This window comes from Pundamilia nyererei, unplaced genomic scaffold, assembly GCF_000239375.1.
Source record: "Pundamilia nyererei isolate P.nyererei 1_Seehausen unplaced genomic scaffold, PunNye1.0 scaffold00197, whole genome shotgun sequence".
In the NCBI taxonomy this organism is placed as follows: domain Eukaryota; kingdom Metazoa; phylum Chordata; class Actinopteri; order Cichliformes; family Cichlidae; genus Pundamilia; species Pundamilia nyererei.
This window is the reverse complement of record NW_005187598.1, coordinates 9,446-26,201: the sequence shown is the minus strand read 5'-3', so window position 1 is coordinate 26,201 and position 16,756 is coordinate 9,446. Positions and strand designations below refer to the sequence as shown.

At 47.4% G+C, this 16,756-nt stretch overlaps 2 protein-coding genes across 4 annotated transcripts in view; one reads left to right on the top strand and one right to left on the bottom strand.

Annotated features, from left to right (window-relative positions):
* Positions 1-6,797, top strand: part of dlk2 (delta-like 2 homolog (Drosophila)) — a 12,607-nt gene extending 5,810 nt beyond the window's left edge. The window contains exons 2-6 of the mRNA XM_005747406.1: positions 2,148-2,259; positions 3,528-3,585; positions 3,780-3,910; positions 4,005-4,149; positions 5,173-6,797. Of these exons, the coding sequence (XP_005747463.1) occupies positions 2,172-2,259; positions 3,528-3,585; positions 3,780-3,910; positions 4,005-4,149; positions 5,173-5,935 (1,185 nt within the window). The 5' untranslated portion in view covers positions 2,148-2,171 and the 3' untranslated portion in view covers positions 5,936-6,797. The remainder of the gene's footprint in view (positions 1-2,147; positions 2,260-3,527; positions 3,586-3,779; positions 3,911-4,004; positions 4,150-5,172) is intronic.
* Positions 6,798-8,229: 1,432 nt separating this feature from the next.
* Positions 8,230-16,038, bottom strand: lrrc73 (leucine rich repeat containing 73). 3 transcript variants are annotated; one of them, XM_005747404.1, is made up of 8 exons: positions 15,818-16,038; positions 12,969-13,269; positions 12,732-12,892; positions 11,981-12,103; positions 11,802-11,902; positions 10,696-10,942; positions 8,555-8,593; positions 8,230-8,423 (listed from the first exon to the last, which is right to left on the bottom strand). In XM_005747404.1, exons 2-8 carry the CDS (start codon positions 13,238-13,240, stop codon positions 8,374-8,376), a joined length of 993 nt encoding a protein of 330 aa, XP_005747461.1. In that variant the 5' UTR covers positions 13,241-13,269; positions 15,818-16,038; the 3' UTR covers positions 8,230-8,373. The 3 variants fall into 3 exon arrangements, with proteins under 3 accessions (XP_005747461.1, XP_005747460.1, XP_005747462.1); XM_005747403.2 differs by lacking the exon at positions 15,818-16,038 and adding an exon at positions 15,331-15,799; XM_005747405.2 differs by lacking the exon at positions 15,818-16,038 and adding an exon at positions 15,331-15,797 and having other exon boundaries at positions 8,358-8,593.
* Between the last annotated feature and the right edge of the window lie 718 nt (positions 16,039-16,756).

The following is a 16,756-nucleotide window of genomic DNA, read 5'->3' as shown; positions in this document are numbered from 1 at the left end:
TGTGTGTGTGTGTGTGTGTGTGTGTGTGTGTGTGTGTGTGTGTGCTGAAGCATTAAATTGGCCACCTGTTGCCATCTCTCCTCATACACTCCCCTCATTCTTCTCTTTCTGGAGCAAACAGGCAGGATAAAGTGTGTGTGTGTGCGCGCGCTGTGGTATGCCAGACACACTGATCTGGCATGTCGGTTCCTGCCCGTGCGGAGGTTGAGCTCGTCGCTGTAATCTCAGGAAAAATGATCCGTGCTCTTTCCCGCCTGCGAGTCGAGCGCGTGGGCAGAGCGTCCTGAGGCGCCGTCACTACAGCAACAGGCCAGCTCAGAGCGAGCCACGAGCACCTGAAGGAGGACAAGGAGGGAGTCTAAAGCTTCGGCTAGTGATGTGGGGATCGATCCTGAAATATCGATTCCTCCGATACCAGTCATTTATGTTCTAGAATCGATTCTCACATTAAAATATCGATATTTTAGTAATTTAGGGTAAATTTGTAGTTTATCATTAACAGGAACACAGTGGAAAGAAACTATAACATTCGGATTGTCTACATTGGAAGGAACTAAACAAAAACTCCCTGATAACGACTGTGTTTAGTCTGTTCTTCCTGTTCCATGCAAGGCCACCTGGGTTGGCTGGAAGACTGTTTACTTAGCCTAGCAGGGCGGAGGACACTGTCTCAGCTGAACTCTGGACACACACACACATACATATACACTGATACGCACACACTCATCCTCCCTCCCTTTCCAAACGCCTTCGACGCTTATTCCCTTCCGATGCTGACGGAGATCAAGGAGACCAGCGCACAGGCTGCAGGCCCGGATGTGCTGTCTAATTCGGCTGTCTCTCACCCTTTACCCCCCCTGTTGCTTGTCATGTGTTTCTTTGGTGTATTAAGAGTTGTTTCATGTGCTGAGGTGTTTTTTTCTGTTCTCAAACTGATCTCCCTGTTGGAGCTCAGTCTGGGGGGAGTTATTTTTCTCCTTATCTTTCCTCATGTGGTGCATTTTCCATTGTTATACCTCTCTGACCTGTCTTCCCCATGTGATGTTTTGTGTAATGTATCTATGGTCGGAGGGTAAGATGGCGCTGCCATTGCGTGCAGTAGGTCGGCAGCCTTATGAAATTTCCCCTTGTGGGACTAATAAAGGTATATCAAATCAAATCAAACAGCAGGAAAGAGAAAGCCTCGTGATGTTTTGGAACCGCTGAACATTGCTCGAGTTTTCCATCAGCTGCTGTATCCCAAGGCAGCGCCGCACTGCCACACCTCCTCAGCAATAAGCTCCTCCCTCGTTTCTGACCGTCAGCTGACGACTTTCAGACTCAGCAGTGAGAGAACTTCCTGTGTAGATGCCATTACACCTGAAAACCTCCTGAGGAGAGAGGAGACAGTCACATCAAATGCTGCTTCACTTCCTGGAAACATCTCCTCTCCTGACCCAGGCTTAACGACAGAAATCACACAAACGCTCTGAGAGATCCCAGCAGGAATCCCGAGATGTGGAAGTACAGTGACATCACCTCAAACAGGAAGCATCACTCCACTTCCTGTCTGAGCTTTGCCGCCTCATCCCTGATGCTCTCCAACTTTTCCTTCACAGCCTCTCTCAGATGCGCCGTGGCATCATCACAGAGTGCTGTGTTTGATAAGCGGCGTCTCAGCTTCCCGCGCTGCAGATACGCTTTTGAAAAGCTCCCAGGAGTCAATGCGTGTTTGATCTGGGGTCAGCTTCCTCTCGCTGTGTGACTGCGGCGCTGGGCTCTGTGGCTCGTGTTCACCTTCCTCTTTGTGTTTTTTGGTTCACACTTTTATTTTGTAGGATTGGAGATGGTGTGTCCGCTTTGGTGAGCTTCCAGTCGCTCTGTATCTGTAGCGTCCTGCTCCGTGGTTGTCCCTCTTGTCTCTGCCTCCCTGACCTCCTGACCTCACACAGTCAGTCGTACCCGTTGGTCTTCCGGCGTCTGTTGATGCTCTGTCCTTCCTTTGTGGATTTAAAAATAAAAGCCTTGTGTTTGGTTTGTGTCTGTTGTCATGTCTCGTGTGTCTGTGCTGTTACTGAGCGCGCTCACATTTACCTGCAGCTTGTCGAGTCCTTGCTGTGTGTACGACCCTGCAGGTCACGTGACCAGCTTTCCGTTTTCTGTTTCAGGCCGTCGTCTTCGCTCCAGTCGATATGTGGGTGCTCAGAGCTGCAGCCGCCACGCTGGCGCTGAGCTGTTGCGTCCTCCACGCTATCATCACTCCACCCTGCGCAGGTCAAGGTAGGTCACATAATCACACCTCCTCCTGCTGTGCACCAATCACTCTGTAGACTGCTGCTTCAAGGCTCAGCCATTGATCAGAGGCTACAAACGTGTGCATTCATTTGTCACGATGCACACGAGCAAAATCAAATATTGCAACCCCAACGCCGCGTGCTAGCTGTCGTCACGTGTTTCATGCTAACGTGGAAACACGGCGTGCTCCACACTCACAGTTTCTTCTCTCTGAGTTAAAATGATCTTCACACATACAGACGTTGGCGTGAGATCGGAGGTATGGTATTCTAATTACATCAGTAGATACAGCAGTAATGAGATTACTTTACTCCGTGATAGCGGCACGGTGCGACAGCCAAGGGCAACACTTGAACGCTCAAATTAAACCAGACACTCGGAGGAAACAGCGGGCTCCTAAAGGCAGCGTGACCTCATGACCTTTCGCACCGCCTCCACCACTACAGCCTCCATCAGGGACTCTGATTGGATGGCTAACGAGAGCCACAGGTGTGCCCCTGACCAATCAGACAGCAGCAGACCAGTGAGAAAGGAAGCTTCAATCAGCACACACACACAAACCTCTGTCACAGCTGGATCCTCACTGAGCACGCTCCGAAGCGCTCGGCGGCTCATTGTTCCTACTAATCCGGGCTCTCCCAGCTGTCAGCCGGAGCCCCCTCACTGCTGTCCGACCCGTCTCACATAACTCCCAGCTGCTGCTACAGTTATGAGAGGCGCGCTCAGTGTTCCCGGCAGCTCCGTGGCTGCGTGGCAGTCCCAAAATGGCGTCTAGATAAAAAACACTTTGAGGGTAAAGATAATGAAGACGAAGAAGAAGATGATAACGGGATGAGGATGATGACGATGATGAGGGGGATGGGGGCACAGTCAGAGAAAAACAGAGAAATAATTAACAACAATGAACACTGACAAATTAAAGCAGAGGTCAGGGACTCCACCTGACTCTACCTGCCACACCTCAACACATGATTGCATCCCCTCAGTCTCTCTGCTGATTGGCTGTGTTTGGTCAGCCAATCAGGCCAGGTTTCTGGCTCTTTCAGCTGCTTTTATAGTTTTATAATTTTCTTTGTTTCAGGTAATGAACGTCAGTTTGCTGCTTCTGTCTGTTTGTATCTGATTAAAGGGGCACTGTGACATCATCATCACATGATGTCACAGTGACATCATCATCACAAACGAAGAGCTCTGATGCTCTATGTTAAACGTCTGTGCAGGTGTGACTGATGTAACCTGTTTTTCACCTGCAGAAACTGACTGCAGCTGCAGCATCGCCAACAGCCATTGTGACGAGTTCAGAGTCTGCAGGTGACACTCCATCAATCAATTGATCGATCAATCAATCATCCATCACTGCCCGATCAATGTCCCGGCTGCCTGTCAGCTCGTGGCTTGTTCAGGAGGACTTTACACAGGTGTAACTCACCTGATCTGTGTTTCTGTCACAGATCTATTTTACTAACTTTCCACCTAATGTCTCCTTGCTTCCTTCCCATTTCCAGGTGTGACCCTGGCTGGGACGGCAAACTGTGCGACCGCTGCATGCCGATGCCCGGCTGCGTGCACGGTTCCTGCGAGCAGCCCTGGCAGTGCACCTGTGAGCCAGGCTGGGGAGGGCGCTTCTGCGACAAAGGTCAGAGGTCACCTGTGCATTAACGTCTGCCATCTTTCTTTTGCCATCTTTCCGTCAGTGCGTCTGAGCTCACCTGTCTCCTGCTGTCTGTCAGACCTGAACGTGTGCTCGCAGCAGCAGCCGTGTCAGAACGGAGCCACCTGTGTGATTCAGGACAGCGGCGACTTCACCTGTCTGTGCCCTCAAGGTTTCCACGGCAACAGCTGCCAGCAGAGGACCGGCCCGTGTCACCAGAGGAGGTGTGAGCTCCTCTTATGGTTCAGAGGACACACACTAACACACTCAGACGTTACCGATCAAACAACAAAGTGTTTCCTGTTTTTCCTGGAATGTTTTCAGCTGAATTTATTTTTAATAATTAGCAGAATAATTATGCTGATTAATGAGCTTAGTAATTGTCACATGACTTTTCAGCAGCAGTAAAAATAAACGACTTCAGTACATTTGACAGATTTTACTACAGTAAAGGAGAAGAGCACGTCTGTGAGGGAAGTAGCTTCAGGCGCACACACTGTTGTCGACCTGCAGACCGTAAACTGTAGAACAGATGGGCGTGGCCACTGTGACATCATTGATTTGAGCGTTTCAGTTAGCACTTTGGATGAGAGGGCGGAGCATCACATGGACACAGATTTCTGCTAATCAGTGCTCCATCCAAATAAAATCCTGAAATTGGAGCTCCGCCTTCTGGATGCTCTGTTAGTACACTAACCTCACAGCAGCCATATGATTGGCCTGATGATGTCATTAAAAGTGCTCCAACAGCACAAACACATCATGAGGTCCAGTTTAGGGACAGCTGCCTGTGTCACCGTCCACCTGTCTATCAACTAGGCCACACCCCTAATGATCCAAACTTTAAGCCTCAAAACAATGTGGGTGTTACATTTGTCTCTGACCGCTGACATGAAATCCAGATAAACTGTCAGAGTCTTCTCCCGTATATAAAACTGTGTCATCTGCATCTGTCATCTGACACTCTTCTTCTGCTCTCGTCTACTTCCTCCTCTCTTTATTCTGTAACAAAAGTTTAATACAGGTGTTATGGAGGGGATGTTATCTACAGAGCCCAGAACAGTTTGTGTATCAGGCTGTAAACACGTTAATTTCTGCTGTAAAGTTTTAACATGGGAGTCTGACTCACTGCTGCCTCTGCTGGGCGGTAGATGAACTGCAGGTTCTGGTACTTCCTGTTTATGAACCAGGCATTGATGTTTGCTGCAGTCTGCTGGTTTTCTTATCTTCCTCTTCTCTACCTGCAGGTCTCCGTGTAAAAATGGCGGTCTCTGTGAGGACGCTGACGGTTTTGCACCAGAGCTGACGTGTCGCTGCCTGGCCGGCTTCACGGGGCCGCGCTGTGAGACTGACGTTGATGACTGTCTGATGAAGCCATGTGCCAATGGCGCCACCTGTGTTGATGGGTTCAACCGCTTCTTGTGCGTTTGCCCTGTGGGATTCAGCGGGCGCTTCTGCACCGTCAACCTGGACGACTGCGCCAGTCAGCCGTGCCTGAACGGGGGCCGCTGCCTCGACCGCGCCGGCGGCTTCCACTGCGTCTGCCGGCCTGGCTTCACTGGAGACATCTGTGAGACGCCAACTAGCAGCGACGCCGGCAAACCTGGCTGGACAACGGTTGGGTGGGAGGGAGGAGGACGTAGAGGGAGGAGCCAGAGAATCACAACTAGCAGCGGCGACGGTAGGAACAGCAGCCGTCACGGTGACAGACTGCTGAAAGTGACTGTGAGCGAGCGCAGTGGCGCCGGCCTGTCAGACGTGCAGCTCATCATCGTGCTGGTGCTGGCAGGGGTGACGCTCACCATGGTGGTGCTGACCACCGCCCTTGTTCTGCAGGGTCACTGCAGGAACTGTGGACACACCTCCTGCTGGTCCTCTGTGACATCATCATCTTCACAGAGAGGACAGAAAAGCCACCAGCGAGCATGGCCGGATGAGGAGGAGGGACAAATCAGGTTTCTGAGCGCAGCAGAACCAGAAAAGAAGAAACTCAACACAGAAGTCATTTAGACTGACCGGAGGGGGCCGGGACACAGCGCCACCTGCCTCAGGTTCAGCTCCCAGCGAGCACCTGAACTATGACATCATCCATGTTGTCACAGGACGACTGAATGGACAGTTTAAACCCCACCTACATTACCCAGGGTGCACCTCTGCAGTCAGCTCAGAGGGGCTTGTCCCAGGGGCATGTGGAGGCTTTTATTTTGAAAAGGTCAATTGAAACTGAAGCTTTATTTTATAAATCAATAATTTATCAACTCTTTTCTTATAATCACTTGGAAAATAAAATTGTGCTAACTGTGAGTAGATTGACCTTTAAAAGAATCCGTCTGACATCATCAGCCCACACTCGGCCACGCCGAGCGACACAAGACAAAAGTCCAGAATTTAAATGTGGATGAAAATCAGATGGAGTCCTGACTGAGGCTTCCAGAAGTTTTCAGGTGGAGATCTGTGCTGCTTGGCTCCGCCTCTTTATTCTCAGACTGAGCAGCTTTGCATGATTCACAGTTCAGAATAATCCTCCTGTTTTAGCTTTCTTTGATTGGCCAGCTTTTAGAAAGCTGCAGCTTTCTGCCCAACATGAACTGCTAAATGAAAGTTTGGCGTCGTCGTGGGTTACTGAGTGAAGCCTGATGGGACGTGACCACAGTCTGATCTTTGAGATGAAATCTACTCACATCAAAGTGAAGTGTGAATATGTTACGACTGTATTTGTATATAACATGTTTATTTATTGTATGGTGTACATGCACGTGTGCTCCGCCCACACACACACAGCTGTCAGACCTCATCACGTTACAGGGACAAAAACGCAGACGGAAACTTCTGATGTCACTGAACAGATCCCCACACAGACATTAAAGCTGTTTCTGAACTTTACCGCTCGCCTCCTGGGTTCTTTCATGTCTGAACACTTGATGCAGCAGTCTGACTCTCCACCAGGAGGCGTCTGAGCCTGCAGGAGTCCTGATCCAAGATCCCCGAGTCAGTCTGGATCACGTGGCGGACTGAACCGTTGACCTGCAGGTAGGAGTCAGCGGCCTGGATTTGTAGCCACTGACGTGTCTTCAGGTTTAATGCTGTCTTTTCAGGCTTTTCTTAGGCAGTCATGTTGCCATGGTAACACAGGAAGGTCATTACAGTGAAGTAAAATGAAAAACCAGGGGTGGTAAAAACCATTACCATTAGAAAAAAGGAAAAACTCTTACATCCATCCATTACTTTCCACAGCCCTTTGCTACCTGCAATAGGCTCCATCCATGTGGAGCCTATTGCAGGTAGCGAAGGTATCGAAGGGCGGGAGGCGGGTACGGGTTAACACAGAGAGACAGACAACCATTCACAATTATGTCCAATTTAGAATCATGGTTAAAATAAGCCTACTGGCTGCATGTGTTTGGGAGGAGAAGCACCCACCTACTCCACACAGAAAACAGAGATGGTGGAGTCGAGGTCTTCTTGCTGTGAGGCAACAGTGCTAACCACCTCGCCACTGTGCGGCCCTAACCTCCGTAATGACAGTCGTCACGTCCTGTTGCTGCGTGCTGCTGCTGCTCTATGGCGTCTGCAGGTCTGAGCGAACCTTCACAAAGTGTTTGAGCATCTTTATCCTTCGACCGATAAAACTGAGACCAGCCAGGAAACTTACCAACACTCAGACAAAGATAAAGACTCATCAAGACCTCCTGCAGAACCACACCATACTCTCACACATTATAGTTGTTATCACATTTATTAAATAATCATGTGACTGCATCTGATTAAAATATTTGAAACTAACTGCAAGGTTTCATCAGTTCGTGTCTATGACTTTTGAAAACGCTCTTCCTCCTTCCATCTTTCGTCACTTGTGAAACTGAATTCATCAAACAGTGAAGTTTTGCGCTTCCTGGCACAGATTCACTTTGTGTGTTTACTGATATTTGGAAATTTTAATTTAAATGATCCAAAACTTTAAAGCAGTAGCTCTGTTTGTCAAGCTTTTTTGCCGTGTGCGATGAACTCCGGGGATGAGGCAAAGGGATGTGAAGAGCGTGGAGGCGGGACCACGAGGTTGATTTCAGTGCCGGATTTGTTCAGCGGGTTTCCTCACAGCATCAACAGGAAGCGTCACTGGGCTGACGAAAGACCGACTCACTTTCTGTTTTACGGATGAAACCGCTCGTCCCACTGGCCCGCTCGCTAAACTGAGATCGGTTTAAGGGCCACCTTTAAACGCCAAACATGGGAGCAAGTTTCAGACAAACTTGTTCAGTGTGTTTAAGTGTGTGCTGGCAGCAAACGACCAATCAGAGTCTTTGTTTTTAAGAAGCTGTAAACAGTTTTATTATTGTGACATCAGAACCAATCAACAGAGCCAAAGGTACATTCATTAGAAGCAGAACAAACACCTGTGTGGAGGTCACGTGACGTGTTTGAGTTCTCTGCTCGTCTGTGTTCAGGTGCTACATCGAACCATGCGGGGCGTGTGATTGGGTGCAAGCCATCAGGTGATCTGACAACCACAGAAGTGCAGTGCAGAAGAAAAATAACCCATTCAAACTGAAAAAAGTGACGGCAGCATGACTGGAAATGGGTATGTTTGTGGGAGGGGTCACATCTCAGTCTCAGCCAATAAGCTCTCACCTAGACCTGACGTCAGCAAAACCGCCTGGGTGCTGGAGTCTGTGGGGTCAAAGAATAAGACATTGAGAACTTCATGCCATAGTTCAGCACGGTTTCTCTAACCAGGACCAGCAGCTCACACCACGGCCTCCGTGCCCTTTCCAGATCACACGTTTAGATTGATTTACTTCCACTGGATCAATAAAAGTCAGTTCAAAGACTCCAGAAAAAGTTCAGGAATAAGCACAATTAGGTGGAAGTCCATTAATTCCTCTGTTTATACTGAACTGAGCTACAGGGCAACAATGAACTGTTCCTTTAAGAAAACCAACCTAAAATCTGATGTAGAAAAGGTTTAAATATGCATGATCAATCATTTGAAGCCTCGGTCACAGCGGCAGTAAGATCAATCAGTTTGTCTCAACATTTGAGAGAAAAAGACAAAAACACCTCGTTCATCTAACGACACAGTGTAGAGCGGGGGTGTCCAATTCCAGGCTTCGAGGGCCAGTGTCCTGCAGGATTTAGACGTCACCCTGGGTCTGCACACCTGAAATGATGACTTCATTACCAGGCCTCTGGAGAACTACAAGACATGTTGAGGGGGTCATTTAGCCATTTAAATAGGCTGACATGTCTAAAACCTGCAGGACACTGACCCTCGAGGCCTGGAGTTGGACACTCCTGGTGTACAGAGGCTGTTAGATTAGGTTTGTGTGCAGATTTTCTCTCCGTTTGCCAAATTTGTGGCACATTCAAATAAAATGAAGCTGCTGAACTTGCTGAAAAGCTGAAATCACACTCAGTCTAAAATTCAACTTCATTGCTGGTATGCAGTGGTTTTCAAACTTAATGACACTGTATGAAATAAAAAGCAAAGAATCTGCACTGTGTCTTTTTAAATTTGTTGCTCAGTAGTTACTGCAGCTTTTAAGAATAATTTATCTGGTCTTGACCTGACCTGAGATCAGGACAAGCTCACACTGCTGTTATGGATCACAGAGGAACCACAAAAGAACAGAAAATCTTAAAAGGGATATTAATTAATATTGATTAAATATCCATTATTGTAAAACCAAGTGGGACTAGATATGTAGCAGGTTACCCAGATTAACACTTTGTCCACAGTTATACAAAATACACACCTCCTACTGTCACCAAGGACACCTAAACACCACACAAAGGACGGCACCAGGTCTATACTCAGTATAGTGGGACAAAACCAGATCTATACCTGGCTAATTGGGACACTGGTTGATAGTGGGTAATGTTGGATAGAACCAAGTCTGTAGAGGGTATTGTGGGACACAACCAAATCTAAACTGGATAAAGTGGGCAAAACCAGGTCTATAGAGATTAATTTTCAACAGAATCAAGTTTATACTCAATGGGACAGAATCAGGTTTATATTTTTTTTAAAACACACAAACAGTGTAAAGTGACACAAAACTAGTTCTATATTGGGTCATGTAGGAAGAAAATGGTCTTGGTAAAGTAAATTATTGAGTAAAGTACAAAAGAGCCAAGTCTACACTGAATGAACTAGAACCAGGTCCATACAAGGTAAAGTGGGACAAAACAGATCTACAAAGTGGAAAAAACAGGTTCAAATTGAGTAAAGTGGGACAGAACCAGGTTTGTTTTTGGTAAATAATGAAAGAACCAGGTTCTATAGTGTGTTGAGTAGCACATAGTCATGTCTATATAAGCTAAAGTGGGAGAATTGGCTCTGTACTGAGTAAAGTAAACCTTTGACTATAGTGGATAAACTGCGACAGAACCAGATTTACATTTCGTAAAGTAGGAAAGAACCGTGTTTATAGAGATTAAAGTTTCGAAGAACTGGTTCTGTACAGATTACAGTAACAGAGAATCAGGTGTTTTTTGGGGAAAGTGGAACAGAACTGGGTTTCTAGTGGGTAAAGTGGGACAGAATCAGAGCTATACAAGGCAAAGTGGGATAGAAAAGGATATATAATAGATTAAAGTGGAAAAGAGAAATCTATAGTAGGGGAAGGGGGCAATATTGCTCTTGCCAGTAAAATAACCTGGCAAACAATCCCAGTTTGCTGGGTCTGTATTGGTTTTGTGCAGTTTGAAGGAGAGACAGTCTGAGCAGGGACACTCTGTAACTGAGGACAAGGTGAATAGTCAGCCCTTACTGCTGTGGGGTAGCCAGGCGGGAAGCTGGTACTTGTCTCTGATTGGGTGATACTTGTCTCTGATTTGCTGGAAAGCAGTGATGGAGGCAGGATCTGGCACCAGAGGCAAGGCCTCTCTGTCATCGTCATCCTCCCCCTCAGACAGCAGGTCACCGATCTGCTGCTGGAGCTCCGGACTAATGTCGTTCTCAGCCAGAACCAGGACCCGCAGGCTGGTCGGGTAGTTCTCCACCATGTCCAGGAATACCTGCACACAGGTGAGACCACCACATTATAAATCTCTTAGGAAGTGCAGCATGGCTTCAAAATAAAACTGTACAAAATGTTTAACATGACAGGGAGGACAGTGAACCTGACCCCACTCGGTCGTGACTGCAAACCATCTTTACAGTCAGGTGTGCTCCTTTGTGTTTACAGTACTGGGACGCACCAATCGCATGTGCATGCCTCTTATCCACATGTGTGGCTGAGTTGTTGTTGGACCACACAGCCAGTTTACATACATCAGTGAGAAATGCAGTTTAGCGAGGACTGAGTATTAATTACATTCTCCTGGATTTTACTCCCTGACCTTGACAAAAACAAACAAACAAACAAACATTCATAGTATTTTGAAGCTCAAGAAAGAACAGGTGATCTACCTCCACTTCCAACCACTTCAGAGCTTCTAGATATTCACTGTGTTTTTATTTATGTTATTGTCTCTGTTTATCCAGCAGTTTCACAGGCCACACACTCAGGCATTTATTGTGAAAGTAGTTGAAACAGGAAACACAGCCCTAACAAGGCCACAATGCTGCCATATCACTTCCCCCTGGTGGACAAACAAGTGAACTGAAAACTGAGTCCAAACTTAGGGTCTGGGAACAGTTTTTTGCAGGGACACAGCGCCACCACCAGGTCAGACTAAACATCACTGCAGGATGGTGGCTTTGTTCTCAGAGCGGAGGAGAAACCCTGACGGTGTGAATAAAACCAGACTGAATGATTTCCAACAGACGCTCATCTCTTCTCTTACAACTGCATTCTAGTTGTATTTAAAGAGCTGCTCTCTGCTGATGAGAACTGGAGAAAAAGAAGAGAATGGAGCACTGTGATTGGTCGACCTGTGCTGACTGGTTGGTCAGTCCGGTTCCCTCCAGGTCCAGAACCTCCAGAGTCCTGCTGGATGCCACGGCAACTGCCAGCATCCCTGCAATCTGATCACCTGGAAACAGAGCGAGAGCGTCAAACAATAATGACATCACGCTGTTATGACATCATGTTATCATGACACATGTGTTACCGAGTGGGTTGTAGTCCAGGTTGAGCACGCGGAGCTGCGAGCTGTGTGCCACAGCAATGGAGAGTCGAGCCCAGCCTTTGGAGCTGATTCCTGGGTTAGCACTGAGAGTGAGCTCCCTGAGCCCTACCACACACACACAGTGAAGAGTTAAAACTCCCAGAATGCTTTGCTGCGTGGTGGTCTGAGCAGAGCCATTCAGGTCACCCATCCATCTATTTGCTTCTGCTTGTCCTTTTCAGGGTCGCGGGGGACGCTGGAGCCTATCCCAGCTGTCATAGGGTGAGAGGCAGGGTACACCCTGGACAGGTCGCCAGTCTGTTGCAGGGCCAACACACAGGGACAGACAACCATTCACACTCACATTCACTCGCACATTCACACCTACGGGCAATTCAGTGTTTCCAGTTAACCTAACCCCACTAACTGCATGACTTTGGACTGTGGGAGGAAGCCGGAGTACCGGGAGAGAACATGCAAACTCCACACAGAAAGGTGGAATGAACTCAGGACCTTCTTGCTGTGAGGCAACAGTGCTAACCACCGTGCCACCGCGCCGCCCGCAAATTCAGGTCATGTGAGCCTGAAATAGCAAGGGTGCCTGAGGGGGATAACCCTCAGGGACCCTTGCTATTTCAGGCTTCCTCAAATCGGGAGTTTTTTTAATGAGCTTCTGTCTGTGAGAGTCGGACCAGGTTCAGGGTCACACTTGAGAGACCTGGCTCACCTGTGGTGGGAGGGCAGAAGGTGTTACCTGACTTTGCGCCGTCTGGCGGCAGCATCCCGCAGATCAGACCCAGTGCCTCGTCTCCCAGCATGCAGTCACCAAGATCCAGGCACACCAGTGAAGGGTGGGTGGACAGGGCGGGGTTCAGGGTCACTAAGCCGGCGTCCAACAGTGGGCTGCCATGAAGGCTGGAGGGGTGGAGTTAGAGACTTACAAACCATTCACAGTTAGATTAGTGGCCAATCAGCTTTAAGTTCTACTCACAACAGGGTCTGCAGGGAGCGGTTAGTCTTCAGGGCGTCAGCCAGGTGCCGCGTCCGGCCAATACTGGAGACAACGCCCAGGTTAAGGTTCAGCTGAGCAAGCGAGTGCGACTCAGCAACGCTGCGGCAGACACGCCCAAAGTCGCGATCTGAGAGCTGGCAGCCACGCACAGACAGCAGGCGCACGCCATCCTCCTTCAGACTCTCGCAGATGTCTTGAACTTCAGCCGCCGACAGCATCTCGCCTGTGATCTGGATAGAGGCAGGCAGCATTGCGGACGCCACTGGGAGCACCGGGACACCTAAACAGGAAAACGAACACTGAAACAAAAGTGTTTTCTCACCTGGTGAAACATGGGTACTGCACCAAAGTCTGCTATTGGCTAGTTTTTGGATCAGAGTTAACCCAAGTTTTCTGAACGGGACTGGGAGCCACCATTACACCTGATCAGGTGACAAAGAAACACAGATCTGACTTGAATTATTTGACTACAACTAGTTTTTCAGGATATTTCTAACTTTAGAGATGTTGCACAAATGGAAGAACGCAGTCTTACATATTTGTTTAATATGTGCGTTGAAGGACATGTCCTGGTCAAAAATGACTCCAAGGTTCCTCACAGCGTTACTGGAGGCCAAGGTAATGCCATCCAGAGTAAGAATCTGCTTAGATACCATATTTCTAAGCTTTTCAGGGCCGAGTACAATAACCTCAGTTTGATCTGAATTAAGAAGCAGAAAGTTAGCGGCCATCCAGGTCTTTATGTCTTTAAGACATTCCTGCAGTTTAACTCATTGGTGTGTGTTATCTGGCTTCATGGACAGATAGAGCTGGGTGTCATCTGCATAGCAGTGTAAATGTATGCTATGTCTTCTAATGATGCTGCCTAAGGGAAGCATGTATAATGTAAACAGAATTGGTCCTAGCACTGAACCCTGTGGAACTCCATAATTAACCTCAGTGTGTGAAGAGGACTCTCCATTTACATGCACAAACTGGAGTCTATTAGATAGATATGATACAAACCACTGCAGTGCAGTACCTGTAATACCTACAGCATGTTCTAATCGCTCTAATAGGATATTATGGTCGACAGTAGTGGTGTGCGGATTGACACTGATGTACTGATTATTCTGATAACAGACATTTATGCTCTAGAATCGATTCTCCTATTAAAATATTGATATTTTAGTCAGGCTGCCCCAGGGCAGCTGTGGCTACAACTGTAGCCTCCACCAGTGTGTGAATGTGAGAGTGAATGAATAGTGGAATTGTAAAGCGCTTTGAGGGCCCTGAAAAGTGCTTTATAAATGCAATCCATTATTATTATTATTATTATTATTATTATTATTATTTAGTAATTTTGAAAAAGAATTAGAGTTTATCATTAACAGGAACACAGTAAAAAGCAACAACATTATTGGGATCGTCTACATGATTGGTAAGAACTACTTCCTCTTCTGCCTTTCATAGCGTTATGTGAACTGCGTCACGGCTCACGTGTGCTCGCTCAGTTGATGATCGTAAGCAGAGTCACTTTTGTGGAGCTACAAACAAGCAAGATGAGGTTTGTGACACACGTGGCAGGATCACAAACCTTGTCAGACACAAAGAAAAGTAAATTATAACACAGAATGATGATGAGTTTATGATGCGGGAACTGAAAAGGAGGAGAGAGACAGGTGCTGCTAGGTTGGAGTTATCCAGGTACAGAGGGAGAAACCCTGGAGCTGACGTACGCCTGGGTTTGGGGTTTTCTGTCTGCGCTTCATCTGAAAACTATTTGTAGAGCACTGAAAGTGGATTATACAGGCTAATCGTTAAAACGCAAAATATTTCATTCATGAGACAGATATTAACTCTAAACTGTTTCTCAGCTGTATTTTCAGTCACTTTTGTTTTTCATTGTTAGATGAGTATTTTATATTGTCATATCGACTTTTCAGGGTTTTTAACTTCTTATCATTCTTCATAATTAAACGATAAGAGCAGGAAGTCTGGTTCTTGTATTTATTTTGAATGTAAAATTGGAAACTTTTTATGTCCCAAACGTGTCGGGATCTGCTCGGTCACTTGGTGGTATCGCTCATCATGGAGCGCTGCGCTGAGGCCGAGCAGGACCAGCTCAGGTGAGTCCACCTGACTGGCACTCACGAATCTTTGAGCTCAAAGAGGAGACCGGACAGGTGTCAGGTGACAGCTTAGATCACGTGACTCCTCGATGACTCCCTGATAAAGCTCCTAAACGAGAGCTGAAAATAACTGAGTACTTTTACTCGACTAAAGCAGGATTCTGAAGTTAAATTTCCACACGAGGCAGTGACCGATCAGCTGATCGGTATCGATGAGGTAACCAATTAACCTGATAGATGATCGATCAGCTCACGCGGGGAGGTTCGGGGCTGTCACGCGCTGATGTCATTATTTGCCGATCTCGCCGCAGGCCACGCGCGGGTTCCGATCCAGAGCGGCGGACATCAGAGCCGATCGATCCGGCATCGATGGATTAGATCAGCTGGAGCGCTTGTGGCAGCGGGTCTGTCCGTCGGTCCGCGAGCTCCGCCAGTCCCGGTGTGCTTCTGCAGGTGACCGTTACTATGACACCCAGAGAGCTCGCAGAGGACAGAGGACTCACTCCGAGCGCGTCACCGGGACCGGAAGCAGCGGTCACCATGGCAACAAGGCTAATGACAAAACAACAGCCTTTGACAGGAAACGTTCATGAGCTCAGCGTGAATTTCTACTGAAGCAGTAAACACAGTAATACACAGACTCTATTCAAACTAAAGGCTGGGGTTCTCTGTGACGTCAAAGAGAGACTTCGAATCCTGCTTGGAGCGAATCCTCACCCAAAATACACGAGCTTCACGACTGTGACGTCACTTCTCGCCAAGCCTCGTTTTAACCTTCTGTGATTGGCGTCGTCATGGAAACGGACACTCCTCTGATCATTGATTCTACTTACTGATTAATTATCAATGATCGATCGGCAGATTTTCACGATACAAACGAAGCCAATAAAATTGAGCCGATCACCTATTACAGCTTCCGGTGCTGACTTTCACAATAAAAGCGGAAAACTTCATGCTCTGGCGTCTTTCACCTGCACGAGCAAGGAGATATTTATAGCGTGACGTCAGCTGCCTTACTGCTTCCTGTTTATTGATGGAGTTGAATCTGTCACAGCTTCACCTTCAGTTTTATTGTGAATAAACAACAAGCCTAAGGTAGAGGGGTGATGATGTCATCGCTCGACAGGTGAGAGCTGCCGCCACAGCTGGGCCGTCTCCAATCACAGAGCCCAACCTCCGGTCTGCTGGTGTCTGCAGCTCCGGGTGATGACGTCACTCACCTGCTCCGATACCCTGTGTACCATACCCGTGTCAAAAACACGGAAATCCTGTGCGTGGAAGTTAGATAACTGAATGGGAATTCTGTTGACATCCGAGTCACATAGAAGGAGGAATTCCGTCCTCCAGTCCGTTTGAGATCAGCATGAGTATTCGGCACAGTTACACCTGTGATTATAAGGATGATTATTTACGACAGATCTGTTTACATAATGAGATTTATTTTCCACACAGAATTACGCAGTACTCCCCCCCCCCCAACCTTTATTTAAAGATTAGTACAATACAAAGTAGAATTAAACAGTATTTATTATTATTATTAAAGGTGTTGTACTTACAGAAATTGTGAACTACAAGCAAACAACATTATTTGGAACCTACACTTACACTTGAGGGAGAAGTTTTAACTGATTAAGCCAAGAAGTGAAGCGATCGAAG